A 15,546-nucleotide genomic window follows, 5' to 3' on the forward strand; every position below is an offset into this window, starting at 1 on the left:
ATGCATCAGGCAGCGGATTGGGAGCGGTGTTATCTCAAAGAGGACATCCCATAGCTTTCTTTAGTCAGAAATTGTCGCAGAGAGCTCAAACGAAATCCATTTATGAAAGAGAATTGATGGTTGTGGTGCTATCAGTACAAAAGTGGCGTCACTACTTGTTGGGAAGGAAATTCGCCATCATGTCTGACCAGAAGGCTTTGAAATTTTTGCTAGAACAAAGAGAAGTACAGCCACAATTCCAGAAATGGTTAACCAAGCTCCTCGGGTACGACTTCGAAATCCTTTATCAACCGGGGTTGTTAAACAAAGCGGCAGATGCTCTCTCACGAGTTGACACAAGGGTAGAGCTCAATGAGATGACAACCTCTGGAATTGTGGACATGAACACCGTGAGTGAAGAAGTGGAAAATGATGAGGAACTCCAGCAAATTATCGAGAAGTTGAAGAAGGAACCGGAAGTTGGGGGAAAATTCGAATGGAAGAATGGTAGATTACTATACTAAGGAAGACTGGTCTTGTCACGAACTTCGTCCCTCATTCCCCGACTGCTGCACACCTTCCATGATTCTGTTTTGGGAGGCCATTCAGGATTCTTACGAACGTATAAGAGAATGAGTGGGGAACTTCATTGGCAGGGTATGAAGAATGATGTTAAAAAATATGTCAAACAATGCGAGATTTGTCAGCGAAATAAGTATGAAGCCACTAAACCAGCTGGTGTTCTACAACCTCTGCCAATTCCAGACAAAATTCTTGAAGATTGGACCATGGATTTTATCGAGGGACTACCTAAGGCAGGGAGCATTAATGTAATCATGGTGGTGGTGGATCACCTAACTAAATATGCCTATTTCATCACTCTTAAACATCCCTTCTCGGCGAAACAAGTGGCCATAACTTTCATTGATAAAGTGGTAAGGCGTCATGGCATCCCTAAATCCATCATTTCTGATAGAGATAAGATCTTCCTTAGCGAAACAAGTGCCCATAACTTTCATTGATAAAGTGGTAAGGCGTCATGGCATCCCTAAATCCATCATTTCTGATAGAGATAAGATCTTCCTTAGCAATTTTTGGAAAGAATTGTTTGCAACCATGGGAACCCTATTGAATAGAAGCACCGCTTTTCACCCACAGACTGATGGGCAAACTGAAAGAGTAAACCAATACCTTGAAACATATCTGAGATGCTTTTGTAATGAGCAACCGCATAAATGGGATCAGTTCATACCCTGGGCCGAGTTGTGGTATAACACTACTTTCCATGCATCTACAAAAACTACTCCCTTTGAAGCTGTCTACGGTCGCACTCCCCCTCCCTTGCTATCCTATGGAGACAGAAAAACCCTTAACAACGAGGTAGAATCGATGCTGAAAGAGCGGGACTTAGCTATTAATGCTTTAAAGGAAAACTTGTGTTTAGCTCAAAATCGGATGAAGAAAATGCCCGATCTCAAAAGAAGAGAACTCAAGCTTAAGGTGGGAGAGGAGGTGTATCTTAAACTGAGACCATATCAACAACGTTCACTGGCTAGGAAAAGATCAGAAAAGCTGGCACCAAGGTTTTATGGGCCATACAAGATCATTGAAGAAATAGAGGCAGTAGCTTACCGGCTGGACCTTCCCCCTGAAACGGCAATCCACAATGTTTTTCACATATCACAGTTAAAACCAAAATTCGGTGCCCAGCAGGTAGTGCAACACCAACACCCCATGTTGACTAAAGATTTTGAGTTATAACTATGGCCGGAAACTGTCCTAGGTATCCGTTGGAACAAGGAATTGGGAGCGTATGAATGGTTGATCAAATGGCACGGATTACCGAAAAGTGAAGCTACCTGGGAGTCGATTTATCAAATGAACCAACAATTTCCTTCTTTTCACCTTGAGAACAAGGTGAATGTGGAACCGAGGGGTATTGTAAGGCCCCCCATATTACATACATACAAAAGGAAGGGTAGAACGGTAAACCAACATGACAACAACGATGAGGGAATAAAAAGAACACGATCGTGCGGGGTGGGCCCAGGGTGAGAGAATGTTGAAAAGGCCTATATATAGCACCTTTTCGGGATTGGGTAGGTAAGTTTTATTTTGGGGGATATTACCTTGAGTAGGTCGGCTGCTGTAGCCGAGGGTTACCCTAGAATAGGCTGCAAAGTTGGTATGTTATTCTACTGTTATAGTTTTGTTGCTTTGATATTGTTCTTTTCTACTTGTTAAGTCTTATGAATGTATCCTTTGGCATTATAAATAAATAAGTACAGAGTGCTGCCTCTGTTTTTTGCCATTAGAGTTGGGTAAATTAGTGTTTATTTGTGGGTAATCTAACACGTTCATACGCAAGGGTCCACATATGGCGAGAGAATGTTTGAATTGAATAGCCTTCAATGCCTTTCGGGCCTCTTTAACTTCAGACTCAAGACAAGGCAAGTCAAGCAAACGGAAAAGTTACTCAGACGAAGGAAGGTGATAGTTCTAGAATTTGGGCCTTGAAATTCATATCGTCTCTTCAAAAGAAGGTGGGAAACAAGCGGGCCAATGGAAAAGGGTCTAATGTATGTTGACACCTAGATCAACCATAAACCAACTAAGACTACAATGGTCAACTCTGGTGCAACTCATAACTTCATGACAAAGACGGAAGCCAGATGGTTGAACCTCCGTCAGAAAAAGATGCATGGAGAATGAAAGTCGTAAACTCTGTCACCCTACCTATCATCGAACTTGCAAAACGAATAATGATAAGGTCGGGAGGATGGAATGGTCATACCAACTTCGTAATTATGAAAATGGATGACTTTGATGTTGTATTGGGAATGGAAATTTTACTCGAACATCAAGAAATATCCATACCCCTCGCCAAGTGTCTGGTCATCACTGAATCTACCCTCACTATCGTGTAAACGGACATTCGCCAACCGAATGAGTTAAAAGTGATTTCGGCCCTTCAACTGAAGAGGGGCCTTGACCATGATGAACCCACATTCGTGGCCATCCCGCTTGAATCATTGAAAACCACGAAAGAGACAGTTCCCGAAGATATTCTATGTGTCTTAGATTAGTATCGAGATGTTATGCCCGACAATTTGCCCTAGTCTCTACCTCCACAAAGAATGATTGATCAGGAGATGGAATTGCTACCCAGGACAAAACTACCCCCCAATAATGCTTATCTCATGGCACCAACGAAGTTAGTTGAACTTCGAAAACAACTAGATGAGTTGTTAAGTGTAGAATTCATCCGACTGGCAAAGGCTCCCTGTGGTACCCCAATTCTTTTCCAAAAGAAGAAAGACGAAAGCTTGCAATTATGAAATGCGGGCGAATTGGTATGGTAGAAGGAAAGAATATGGCAATATGTGATTAAAAAATACCAACAATAGTCATAGAATTGCCCTCCTTCCTTGGAATGGTCAATTACTCCAAGTGGTTCGCGAAAGGATTCTCCAAAAGAGCAGAACCGTTGACCAAACTGTTGAAGAAAGACACACAATGGAGTTGGACTCCAAAATGTCAAGCCACCTTCGATGGTTCGAAACAAGCCATGATCGAGGGGCCAGTCCTTGGGATTGTCGATGTGACGAATCCTTTTGAGGTCAAGACTGATGCATCTCAACTTTGCTCTAAAGAGTGTTCTCCTACAAAACAGACACCACATCGCATATGAAAGTCAAAAGTTAAACACTATTGAGAAGCAATATATAGTTTTTGAAAAAGAAATGCTCGTCATGGGCGATTGTCTAAGGGCCTAGAGACAGTATTTGTGGGGGTCTCCATCCGTTGTAAAGACGGACAACAATGCCACTTGTCACTTCTTTAGTCAACCGAAATTGACTTTGAAACATATAAGATAGCAAGAATTCCTAGCTGAGCTTGACTTTGAATTCGAACATAAGAAGGGAATAAGTAACCAAGTGGTTGATGCCTTGAGTCGAAAAAGCAAACATGCGGCCCCATGCATGTTAGCACACCTTCAGACAAGTAAGGTTGATGGATCGATGTGTTACGTTCTGAAAGAGTTCTTGAAGAAGGATCCCTCCACCCAAACCGTCACGAACTTAGCAAAAGCTAGTAAAACGAGAAAGCTTTAGGTAGAAGAAGGCTTATTGGTGACTAGACGAAATCAATTATACTCCCTAGGGTGGGAGATTTGAGAAGAAAGTTGTTACACGAATGTCACGACACCTTATAGGTCGGTCATCCAGGTTGGCAAAGAACTTATGCCCTATTGAAAAAGGGATACTTTTAGTCGAATATGCAAGATGACGTGATGCAGTATATTAAGACCTGCTTAGTTTGTCAGCAAGATAAAGTCGAGAAGGCAAAGATAAGGGCTTCTCGAACCCCTACCAGTTCCGACAAAACCATGGGAAAGTGTATCCATGGACTTCATTACCCATCTGCCTAAAGTAGGTGACCATGAGGCAATCTTAGTCACCATCCATCGATTCTCGTCTCTCGAAGTATGCCACCTTCATTCTGACGCCCAAGCTATGTTCTGCTGAACTAACAACTCACTTATTCTTCAGACATGTAGTGAAGTTGTGGGGAATTCTGACGAGCATCGTTAGCAGCAAAGATGGCAGATTCATTGGCACATTTTGAATAGAACTATTTGCTTTCTTGGAGATGAGCTTGAATATATCATCAAGCTACCACCCAAGATTCAACTACATGCTCGAAGAATATTTGCCCCATTTTATCAATGTCGAACAGAAAAACTGGGATAATTTTAGACGTGGCACAAATCTATTTCAATGCCCAAACAAGTTTGTCAACAGGGAAAGTCCATTTGAAGTTGTAAGTGGGAGACGACCGTTACTGCCTCAAATCATCAACCATCCTTATGCAGAAAGAATCCTCAGGCACACAACTATACAGAGAGTGGAAATAGACCACAGAGGTTGCTCAAGCGTACTTAGAGAAGACCTCTAGACGTATGAAGAAATGACCAGATAAAAGGCATCGCCCACTTGAGTTTCATGTGTAAGACCAAGTCCTCATTAAGTTGCAACTTGAACAAATCCTTTTTTGAGGTCACAAAGATCAACGCCTCGTTAGAAAATACGAGGGCAATATAGAAGTTCTAAAGAAGGTCGAAATACCTCATACAAGTTGGCATTACCCATGTGGATGAAGATTCAACCTGTAATTCACATGAGCAATCTCAAGCCATACCACCCAGACAAAGAAGACAACAATCGGAATAATGTTATGAGACCGGTCATTAACTTGAAACAAAAGGATGTCAAGGAAGTTGAAGAGATCCTTGCTGACAAGACAAGAAAGAATAGAAAACCCACAAGAATTTCTGGTCAAGTGGAAGAACCTCCTGACTGAAGAGACAAGTTGGGAATGTATTATCAAAGTGGATCCACAAGATCGAGGAGTTCAAGCTTCGCCAATCGCCGAGGACTTCAAAGTTTTGAGTAGAGGAGAATCCATTGAGCACGCTCATCCAGGGTGGATGTACCGACGGCCACATGCCCAAACCATCCTCAACCACCCTATATTTATGCCATGTATTTAGTTTAGTAAGTAGTTTTCAGTTCTATGTTGTTTTCCATGTAAGTGATCTCTCACACTTTAGCAGATACAAGCCTATCACATTTAAAATGGTTTAAAATGTACCATACAGGAGACCCAATAGTTATATTCTCGGCTAAGCCTTGCTGTACTCTTCGCAATCTAAGCTTTCTTTGTAATTGACAGTCATCCTTTCCTTAATGGTGTTTACCAAGCTTTTCTTTCTCTCTCACTTCTTATAAAACCATTTTCTCTCAAAATGTGAAGGGATGCTACATTATCTAGCGAGTTTGTTTGTAACTTTCAAATTTCGTACAGTTGACCTGCTCACCAAATTAGAGCAAGTGTCGCACAATTGCCCGTCCCATGTTCAAAAAGTTGTGATTGTCATCAGGCACATGTCCAGAGCGTGTCCAATTGTGTTCATGCTAACACAAACACTATGCATAAAATAGAGAGTGTTTCCTTCGTAGATACCCATAAACCAAAGCTCAACTCCAAAGAAAACCTAAACAGCAACCATAACTTAAAATAAGAACCAACATAAGGAAAAAAGTTGAGTTAAATCCGATCATATTACTGGTGTCTTTGTGCTAGGCTAGCAAGAAACCAAAGGGCTACTCTCTGTGGAGATTCTCAATCCAAATTATTTGATCATCTACCCTTTTTTCTTTGAAGAATTTCTGATTCAAGGGTGCAACAAGAAGAAAACTGAGAGCATATGTGATCCACCCAATGGACTCCAGTGAATCTACAAGAAAGAAGCTTTTTTGTTCGAAGACTCTAAGATTCAAATGTGGCTGCCTCAAGATCATCTACTTAAATTGAAAAGGTTTTCCTTTCTATCATGATTGTTTTTTCTGTTTTGGCCAAGAGATGACAGACAGAATGGGTGTAGGTTGGAAAGATCAAGGAAGTGTGTCGTGGTTGGAATTTTTGGCACGGTGGGTGAGTGAGTGGGTAGGGGGAAGGTAGCACAAGGGGAGAGAACGTGATTCCAAGGTTGTCTAATATTTTTCAGTAAAGGGACTATTTGCAGTCAAAACTTCTTTGGAGACTGGAGAGGGCTATTTTCTTAACCGGCAATCAAAATAGACATCATCAAGACTAGCTCTATATCAAATGTACAACAGAAAAGGACGAGTGAGCAGATTAATAGTTAAAAGACGCAACAAATCCTAGATATACCACAAGACATTATGAGATATCATTAAGCAGAACTGAAGCTCGTCAATTATAACCTTGAAGTTAACATTTTACTAATACTAAATGGCACGAATAGCTCACCATTGCTAATGGCTTCCAAAATTCGAAGCTTCAGAACTTGGAGCAGCCTTGTGATGTCAAGACGACAATCCAAGTCAATGAACACCGCAGAGCATCCCAAGCCTCCGTAGTGGATCCCATTCCACTCCTTGGGAAGAATGCAATTAACTGCAGCCTGCTCACAGAAGCAGTCTACTTTTTTTGGTAAGACAGAAGCGATCTACTTTTTAATGGCGCATAACTTATTCTCAAATGCTGTCGAGGTAAATCACCATCACTTTTCGATTGATATATCAGTATAAATCATGCAAGAAGTTCAAATGGACAGATTGAACTTGATAATTGGACCTGGATTAAGATCTGTGTTTTGGCAGAACCAGAAGGTCCAACAAGTTCGACCACATTGCCAACACGGAGAGGAACTCTGTGGAGAGGCGGAACAACCAAGGAGGTTCGCTCTTTGAGAACTCTGCCAAGCATCTCCGAGGCGCTCTCATCGCCGTCTATCCACTGGCTGAGCGCCATAAGGACGCCCTTGTTGGCCTGACCGGCGGGCTGGGGTTGGGGTTTTGGAGGGAAATCGCCGGAACGTGAGCCACTACAACGTGACTTGAAATTTTTCCTTTTTTACTTTTTTTTTTTTTTTTTTTTACGGTGGGTGGAGTTTGCGATTCACGAGTCTGAGGTAAATCGTAGGCCAAATTCCTAAATTGTACGAAATACTATTTTGTATCAAAATTATCTTTGCATCTTTTTTAAGTTTCAAAGATATGTTTCTAACTCTCAAAATGATTTTGAAAATAATCTACTATAAATGATGAATGAAAACTTTGTATCAAAGTAACAAATATCATTAAACTAAAAGGAAAATGAGAAATAACCCATACTATCATACGAACATAAACCATTAATATTGTCTTGGGATTTAAGGTGGTCTCATTCCGTTGAGATACTCTTTTTTCCTATATCAAGAAAATAATTTTCATCTAACATAACATATTATAAATATAAGAAAATTTTAATGAAAATATCTAATATGACTACAATTTTACACAAATGTCTTAAATTCTCAATTAATTTTAGTAATAAGATTTGATTAATTTTATGAATGAATTTGACCTTATCATTAATTTAAAATATTATATATAAACGAAAATTGATATAATTTTTTGCTATAAATATTTTATATTATATTTAATTATTGAAAAAATTTTATAAATATAACAAAACACTAAAATATTTATAATCTGTGTAACAAAATCAAAAAGTTCATGAAGCTGGCTATATTTTTAAAATATTTTAGTTTTGTCCTTCTTTTCCCTCTTCTTTGTTCCGTAATTTTTCTCTTCCTTTCCATAGTCATTTTCTCTTCTTCTGCTGCAATTTTCTTTAATTTTTTTCAAAATTGTATTTGGTTCAACATCGTATACCAAATATAAAATATTTATTTTTTATTTTTTTTCAAACTGATATTTAGTTGTTTAAAATCGTGTGACAAATATAAAACATCCTAAAAAAAATAGTTCGAATATTGGATAGCCAAATAATCGTGTACGAAAAATAACCAATTCTAAGAACATGTTTGGCCCACATATTGGAGTGGAGCCCACCCCATGTTTGGCCCATGGATCGGTTTGATTTGGAGATTAGGGTTATCACTGTTCCCTGCTACTCCCAACTTCACTGACACATTATTTTCTTCCCCTCCCAACTCTGCACCGATTCTTCTCTATCTTCTCTCCCTCGCCAAACGATCTCTTCCCCACTCAACTCCACGCCGCTCCTTCATCTTCCTCTCCTAGCTCATCGGTCTTTTCCTTCTTTGAAACCCTTTGTCTCAGTCTCCTACTCCCTTGTTCGTTTTGCTTCATCGAATCCTTCTAAAGGTTATTTGAATTATTTTCCCTTTTTTCTTTTAGGTTGAATATGTATATCTTCTTTCTCGAATAGATGATTCTTTATGCTTTCAATAATCATTTTAGCAAATCCAGAAATTGGGACCTCAAGTTCGGTTGCCGTGGAAATAGCTAAATTAACTTTGAAATCCTCAAACTCAAATGTGAGAATAATCACGATGAATCTAAACCGTCAATGGCGAAACATAGCAACAATAATCAAAATTACAAAATTTCAATTGGGGGAATTCCTTTGTATGATCCTTCCTTAGGCCTAACAAGGATTCTTGATTTGAACCTCTCTTTGGAAGATATTCTTCGTAAAAATTACACAAAATATTTGGCTAAATATTTGGCTACTAGAGCTAGACAAAGCAATATTCAGATTGGAAAAACAACAATGGAGCTCCCAAATTGCAATCTTAATTCCACTATTTCTTTTTTTTCTTTTTTTTCTTAATCTTAGGATTGAATTCATCATTCAATCAATTTTATTGTTACTGCCCATTGATGACCAATGTTTTGGATTTTGTGTGTCAAATATTTTAGTTTATATATGGTGGAAAGATAAAAAGAATAGTTTCAAATTTTGTGTTTTATGAATTCCTCACTACCTCTTTCTTTCACTAATACGTATGAAATGTGTATGGTTGTTTGTAAATAAGATGGATAGATGCTTTGATTTTGATTTGAATGTTAATATTACTTAAATTATAGATTTTAACCATTTGAATGAAATATGGAGAGAGCGGTTTTGAAATGTAAAAACAAATTAATGTGAGAAAGAAATAAATAGCAATGCCTTTTTTCACTAATAAATTGTATTTATATTTTTTATTAACCGAATAAAATTTATATTAATTATTAGTGTATAAGGTGTGTTCTTGTACAAAGAAAAGTATTGCGAAATTACAAAATGGAAAGTTGAAATTAATGCACTCATTTGCTAAAATCAAATTAGTTAATTATAGAACGAAAAATAAATAAATAGGTTGTATTTGATGATCATAGATAAATAACTTTTGAAGAATAAAGATGAACTATTGAAAAAAATGTGTATTGCAAACAAGAATAGTGAAAAAAAAATCACTTTTGATATAATCAAGATTATAATAATCTGTATCCAAACACAAATTATAATAATCCATACTATAATAATCTACATCCCAAACACAAATTATAATAACCACACACTATTATAACTCACAGACTATAATAACCACAGATTATAATAACTCACTCTACGCTCCAAACGCCCCCCAAATGATCGTCTGTAAAGAATCTTTAAAAAATCATTTAAATTTGGCTACTCAAATTTAAACAACGATTAAATCTAACCGATCGTGTACCAAATAATCTTGAAAAAAATCGTTTAAATCTGGTTAAATTTAAACGATCAAATCTAAATGATCATGTACCAAATATAAACGATTGTGTACCAAATCTTAAACGATCGTGTGTCATAAACTTTTTAAAAAATTGTTAGATTTGACTACCCAAAATTAAACAATCAAATCTAAACAATGTGTACCAAAGAATAACCAAATCTAAACGATTGTTCACCAAATATATTACGTGCGCTTAGTGCCAATTAATCATGGGGCATTTTTATTATTTTTCATTGTGGGTCTGTGGGCTTTTTCCATTTTCGAAACTGTTCTATACAGTGTAAATATTTTTTCGTTTTGTTATATTTTTAAAAAGACCCTCCTTATTATTTATATTAAAACTTACATATTTGTAATATTAATTATTAATAGATTTCTTTTCATTTAATGTAGTTGTAGTCATTTATTAGTGATCCTATGGAAATATGGTATATATTGAATACAATTATGGTAATATTTTCAATAATCTTTCTCTAACCCCATTTCTTACCCTTCTTGTGAAAAATTTTCCAATAACTGTATATTTCTCTCCAACCATCCAATCGATCTCTCTCTCCGTCCATTCTTTTTTATTTCGTTCAACTCGTTCAAGTTTTTTAGTGAGTGCATATTCGTTTCATCTTATTCATGTTTTTTATTGGATGGTGGAAAAGAAGAATATATTTATGCAACTAGCTGGTACTTGGGATTAGGAGAAGCAATGTTATATCGAAGACCGTTTGAAAGGTGTCCAAAGTCCTAAGCAAATTGACCCTAAGAGAGCTTCTACATAAAGTCACAAAAGTAAATGCATCAGAGTTTAATGTCGTTCGGCATGTAAAGTTTAAGTTGGATTTTAATTCTCCTGGCAGTAATAGAAAACAACAATGATGTGCAATTTCTTCTTAATGAGTATGCACGTACTAGAATAGAGTAAAATGTAAGCATCATGAGGTGCGTCGTGAAAACCTTATTATAATATTTTTAAAATGTTTTATTTAATTTTATTTTATTATTATTATTTTTTTTTTTTTTTTTTTTGCAAACTAGAATGAATTCGATTTAAATTCATTCAAATACTAAATGTTTGTAGTTCATAAATTATATAAATAATGAAAACTAAAAACTAAAACAGAAAACTAAACATATAATCTAAGCGTCGGTGTGCCATGAAAGTTTCCCATGCCTTCGAACCTAAAATGACATGAAATTAAGTTTAAATATATATCACCAATAATATGAAATTAAAGAATGTAAAAAGTTAAAAATTATTTATCTCAATGAAATCAAGGTCCTCTCGAAGCTCGGAAGAGTTCTTCAATCATTTTTCTCATTTCTTCCATTTGCCGAGTCTATGCTTCCATATAGCAAGCACGTGCTTCTATCAAGCGAGCACTTTCTTCGTGCTTCTTGTTATTTCTACTACCTTAGGATGAGCTTTTAGCTTGTTAAGCTCCCTAACGTGCACCAGCTCTCGCTCGACAGATATAGACGAAGAATTGCCAGTAGAGTGTTAGGACTTTGGCCTGGGGTCCTAACCAAGTTCATCGGTGATTGCTCCTACATGCAAACAATCAAAATATTTCATAAAAAAACAAATGAAGTACCATTTGAGAACATTAAAAGTTATAAATGACCTAAAATTATCGAGTGAGGTAGTGGTCGTAGAGGAAGTGTCAATCTTGCACTCGATTCCTCAATCTGGCAGGTGAGTTAACACGAGTCTGTTCAGGATCATCGAACTTCTAGAAAATGGCGGTGGTTCTGCCCCCTAAACTTCTTCCACATGGTAAGCATTTAATGCTCAATAAACTGAGTAAGTGCTAGATTAGTGAAATTCAGCACGAACCATTGCTGTAAAAGAAAAGTACACACGGGTTAGGATTGAGTTTATGTATATACGTATAGGTAACATATATGTACGGGTGATTTAAAAACTTAGCTGTAAACCGCCCTTAATGACCTCGATGTACTTCGATGTCACATCAACCCACTTAAAAAACCAAACAGAAAAGTATCTCAGTTAACACGCCGATGGTATTGTTAAACTGAACAGTGTGTGGCGAGATAAGCTTATCCTAGCCTGGTTCGATTGATATAGGGATCTTTCCATTTTGTGCGACATATCTATCCAACTCCCTGTTCCTATAGTGTTCACGTCTCCTAGGAGTGCGAACAGTAGGTTGAGAGGCATCTACGAAAATTGAATAATTCCATAAACATAACAAAAAGACATATGTAAATAATTGTTTATGTAACAGTGACTAACCTGATGTGTCGCCAATCAATGACGTGCCTAGAACGATATTAAACTATTCGACGTTAAAATCAAATAGATCATTGCTCTCATCGAAATCGGCGGGGAAGTTAGACATAGTACTTGGGAACATATAAACCAAAGTTAATTAAACATATGAGAGTACTTGAAATTGAATATATAAAAAAACGAAAAAACTGTGAATACATGACTCATCGGTTATTGTTTTTCGTCATCGCTTAATCCGCTTTAAATGGATAATTATTCATCATCATCGCTTGTAAAGTCGTCAATGACATGACACACAATCGGTCTTTCTACCACTATAGGATCAACATCGATCCTGCACAATGTGTCGCCCTCAATATGATCAGGGACACGAGGGCCGACAATAATTTCGAGTACATTCAGTTGTTGATCCTCAACATCATCCACTTCGAGTACGTCTCATATATGTTTATTTTGGACCGCCTGAATAACCTTTCAATTGGCACCATTTTTTGGGTCGTCGATGTTAAAAACTTGATGTGCCTAGATTGAGAGAATGATTAGTTCTTTAGGAAACAAAAAACATGATGTGTTGATATATTTGTACCCCAATTTCATGCGTGTTCTATGGTTTTTGTTCTTGTCGGTGTCAAACCATCTACACTTTAATAGTCAAACATAACGTCCCATCGGATATGCCATGGAAATAACTTCATTTAATATACCGTAAAAATTATTGTCGTTGCTTCCACTCACACTATTTTCACCGACTATCATGACTCCACTATTTTGTGTTATGCGTCGAAAATCACGATCTATTGTGTGAAATTGTATCCCACCCACAAAGCATCTAGTGTATGATCGAACATTAAGTGAAAGTCCTATCGCAAGTGAGAAGAAATCATGCGAAAGGTTGTCTGAAATAGGCCTAGAGAAATTCCAAATGGATTTATGTACTCCACATACATATCTGATCTCTAAACCAATCAGGAAATGCCCATTGATGTTTTTTGAATAAGTCGACAGCATTGCTCGTCTGACGATGTATCAACCTCAAGTATTTTCTAAAATTCACTGTTGTGAATTTGTGACAACTATAACTTAAGAAAACATAAAGCGGTAATGAAGTATATAAAGTTGAAAATATGTACTTGCGGTACTCCACAATTTCATATACATTGTTCAAGATGTACCAATGTAACTTGCGTGGGGTTTCACCAATCTGTTAACAATTTCTATTAGGTGTAAATCTTTTCTTATTTTAAATTCTGAAGGTCCGAATCGAGCATTCGTAGCATCCTATTTTTCCCTTCAATGTTCAATAGTGTACCTACCAAGTTGTCACAAATGTTCTTTTCAATATGCATTACATCCAGCTTATGACATATTAGTAGACTTGGCCAGTAAGTAGATCAAAGAAGATACTTCTCTTCGTCCTATTTAGAGACCTCTTTCTTTTTTTTTATCATTCAATGATGAATGTTTACTCATCACTAGAAACTCAACGAAATCTTGAATGTTTACTCATCACTGGAAACTCAAGGAAATCTACTTGTTCCAAGATATCATGCCTATTCAGAACAACTAGAGAAGGCCTACGCTCTACACTTCCATCATATAACTTACTTCTATACCAAATATTATTATCTAGAAGATTGCACTGGTGTCCATGAAAACTATTTTCCCTCTTATCCGGAAGGACGATTTATCTTCCATACAGATGGGACATGCCTAATACCCTTTCGTATTCCATCGGATAAGTCACTATACGCTGGAAAGTCAATAATAGTTCACAACGAAAGCTGCGTACAATTGAAAAACTGATCGATAAGAGAATCATACGTACGAACACCAAGACTCCATAACTGTTTCAGTTCCTCAATCAATAGTTTCATGTAAACATAAATTTCCTTATCAGGAGATCTTTAAGCGAATATTAGCAATGACATGAAGAAGTTGGACTCTTTTATGCATTTCCTAGATGGAAAATTGTAAGGAATTAACACCACAGGCCCCATACTGTAGGCGGTACTCACGTGCCCAAAAGGATTGAACTCATTAAAAGCTAATCCCGAGCAAACGTTATGTAGATCTGAAGTGAACTCAGGAAATTCAGAGTCAAAATGCTTCTATCCCTCTGCATCAGCTAGATGTCTTCATACATCATCCATTTCAACTCATTTATCCTTATGTCATCTCATTTTAGACGAACCCTCTTATGATACATATAATCTCTGTAATCTTGGTATTAACAAAAAGTGTCACAATACCTTTTGTGGAATTTTTTTTCCTTCTGTTAGGACTAGCCTTATACCAAGACCCACCACAAGTTGGACAATATGTACTCCTTCCAATACAACACACAATCATACTTACACGCATGAATAGTCTTGTATTCCAAGCCCAAATCACGCAGTTTTTGTTTTGCTTCATAGAAAGAACTAGGGAAAGTAGTACTACACATTGGAAACACACATTTTAACAGTTGTAATAACATGTTGAAGGACTTGTTACTTCAACCATTGAGAACCTTGACATGCATAAACATAACCAAAAAGTTGAGGGATGAAAATTCCAAACAGTCGGGGTATAACTCACGACGAGCTTGGATTAATAACTCCTAAAATATATTCTTTGTCTCCTATTCTACACCACTATTGAATGACATGTCATTCTCCAAATCTTCCTCTGCTGTTTCTTCTTCGTGTTTAATTGAAGCTTGTAAATCATGCAACATTCCCAACATTTCATTGTCTTCAAAAAACAGATTACTACTGGTTTCTTCAATATGGAAGGGGTCACTACTAGTTTTTTCATGGAAAGGGTCACTACTAGTTCCTTCATCAAATTTTTCTATACCTCTATACAAGTTCACTGACTCTCCATAATACGCTCATTCTATGTAGGAGGGGCACATTCTAATGGTTAATAAATGTCTCTCCACATCCACTAATGAGTCCTAATTGGAGTTTATACATCTCTTGCATGGACACCTTATATGTTTGTACTCATCAAAGTGATACTTCACAATGTCTAAAAATTTGAAAACTCTTTCTCTATACTCAATCGATAACGTATTCCTAATTTTCATCCAACACTTGTCCATCATTAAAGACCTAGAATATAAATATGTGTAATTATCTTGCACTAAGGGCAACCATAATTCTAACTAAATAAACGTTATCTTACTTCTAACAAACAACTCGTGTTTACAAATAAATAAACTACAGGCTACCATAATGAC

The 15,546-nt window shown here is 36.9% G+C and overlaps 1 protein-coding gene across 4 annotated transcripts in view; it reads right to left on the reverse strand.

The window, feature by feature from the left end:
• LOC103496670 (DNA repair protein XRCC2 homolog) overlaps positions 1-7,526 on the reverse strand; it is a 35,105-nt gene extending 27,579 nt beyond the window's left edge. The window contains exons 1-2 of one of the 4 annotated variants that reach the window (XM_008458614.3): positions 7,144-7,508; positions 6,817-6,970 (exon numbers count right to left, since the gene is read on the reverse strand). In XM_008458614.3, the coding sequence (XP_008456836.2) occupies positions 6,817-6,970; positions 7,144-7,320 (331 nt within the window). In that variant the 5' untranslated portion in view covers positions 7,321-7,508. Of the gene's footprint in view, positions 1-6,816; positions 6,971-7,143 lie in introns of all 4 variants that reach the window. The other 3 variants (XM_008458616.3, XM_008458613.2, XM_051091494.1) reach the window with 3 other exon arrangements.
• Between the last annotated feature and the right edge of the window lie 8,020 nt (positions 7,527-15,546).

This window comes from Cucumis melo, chromosome 10 (assembly GCF_025177605.1).
Source record: "Cucumis melo cultivar AY chromosome 10, USDA_Cmelo_AY_1.0, whole genome shotgun sequence".
NCBI lineage: Eukaryota > Viridiplantae > Streptophyta > Magnoliopsida > Cucurbitales > Cucurbitaceae > Cucumis > Cucumis melo.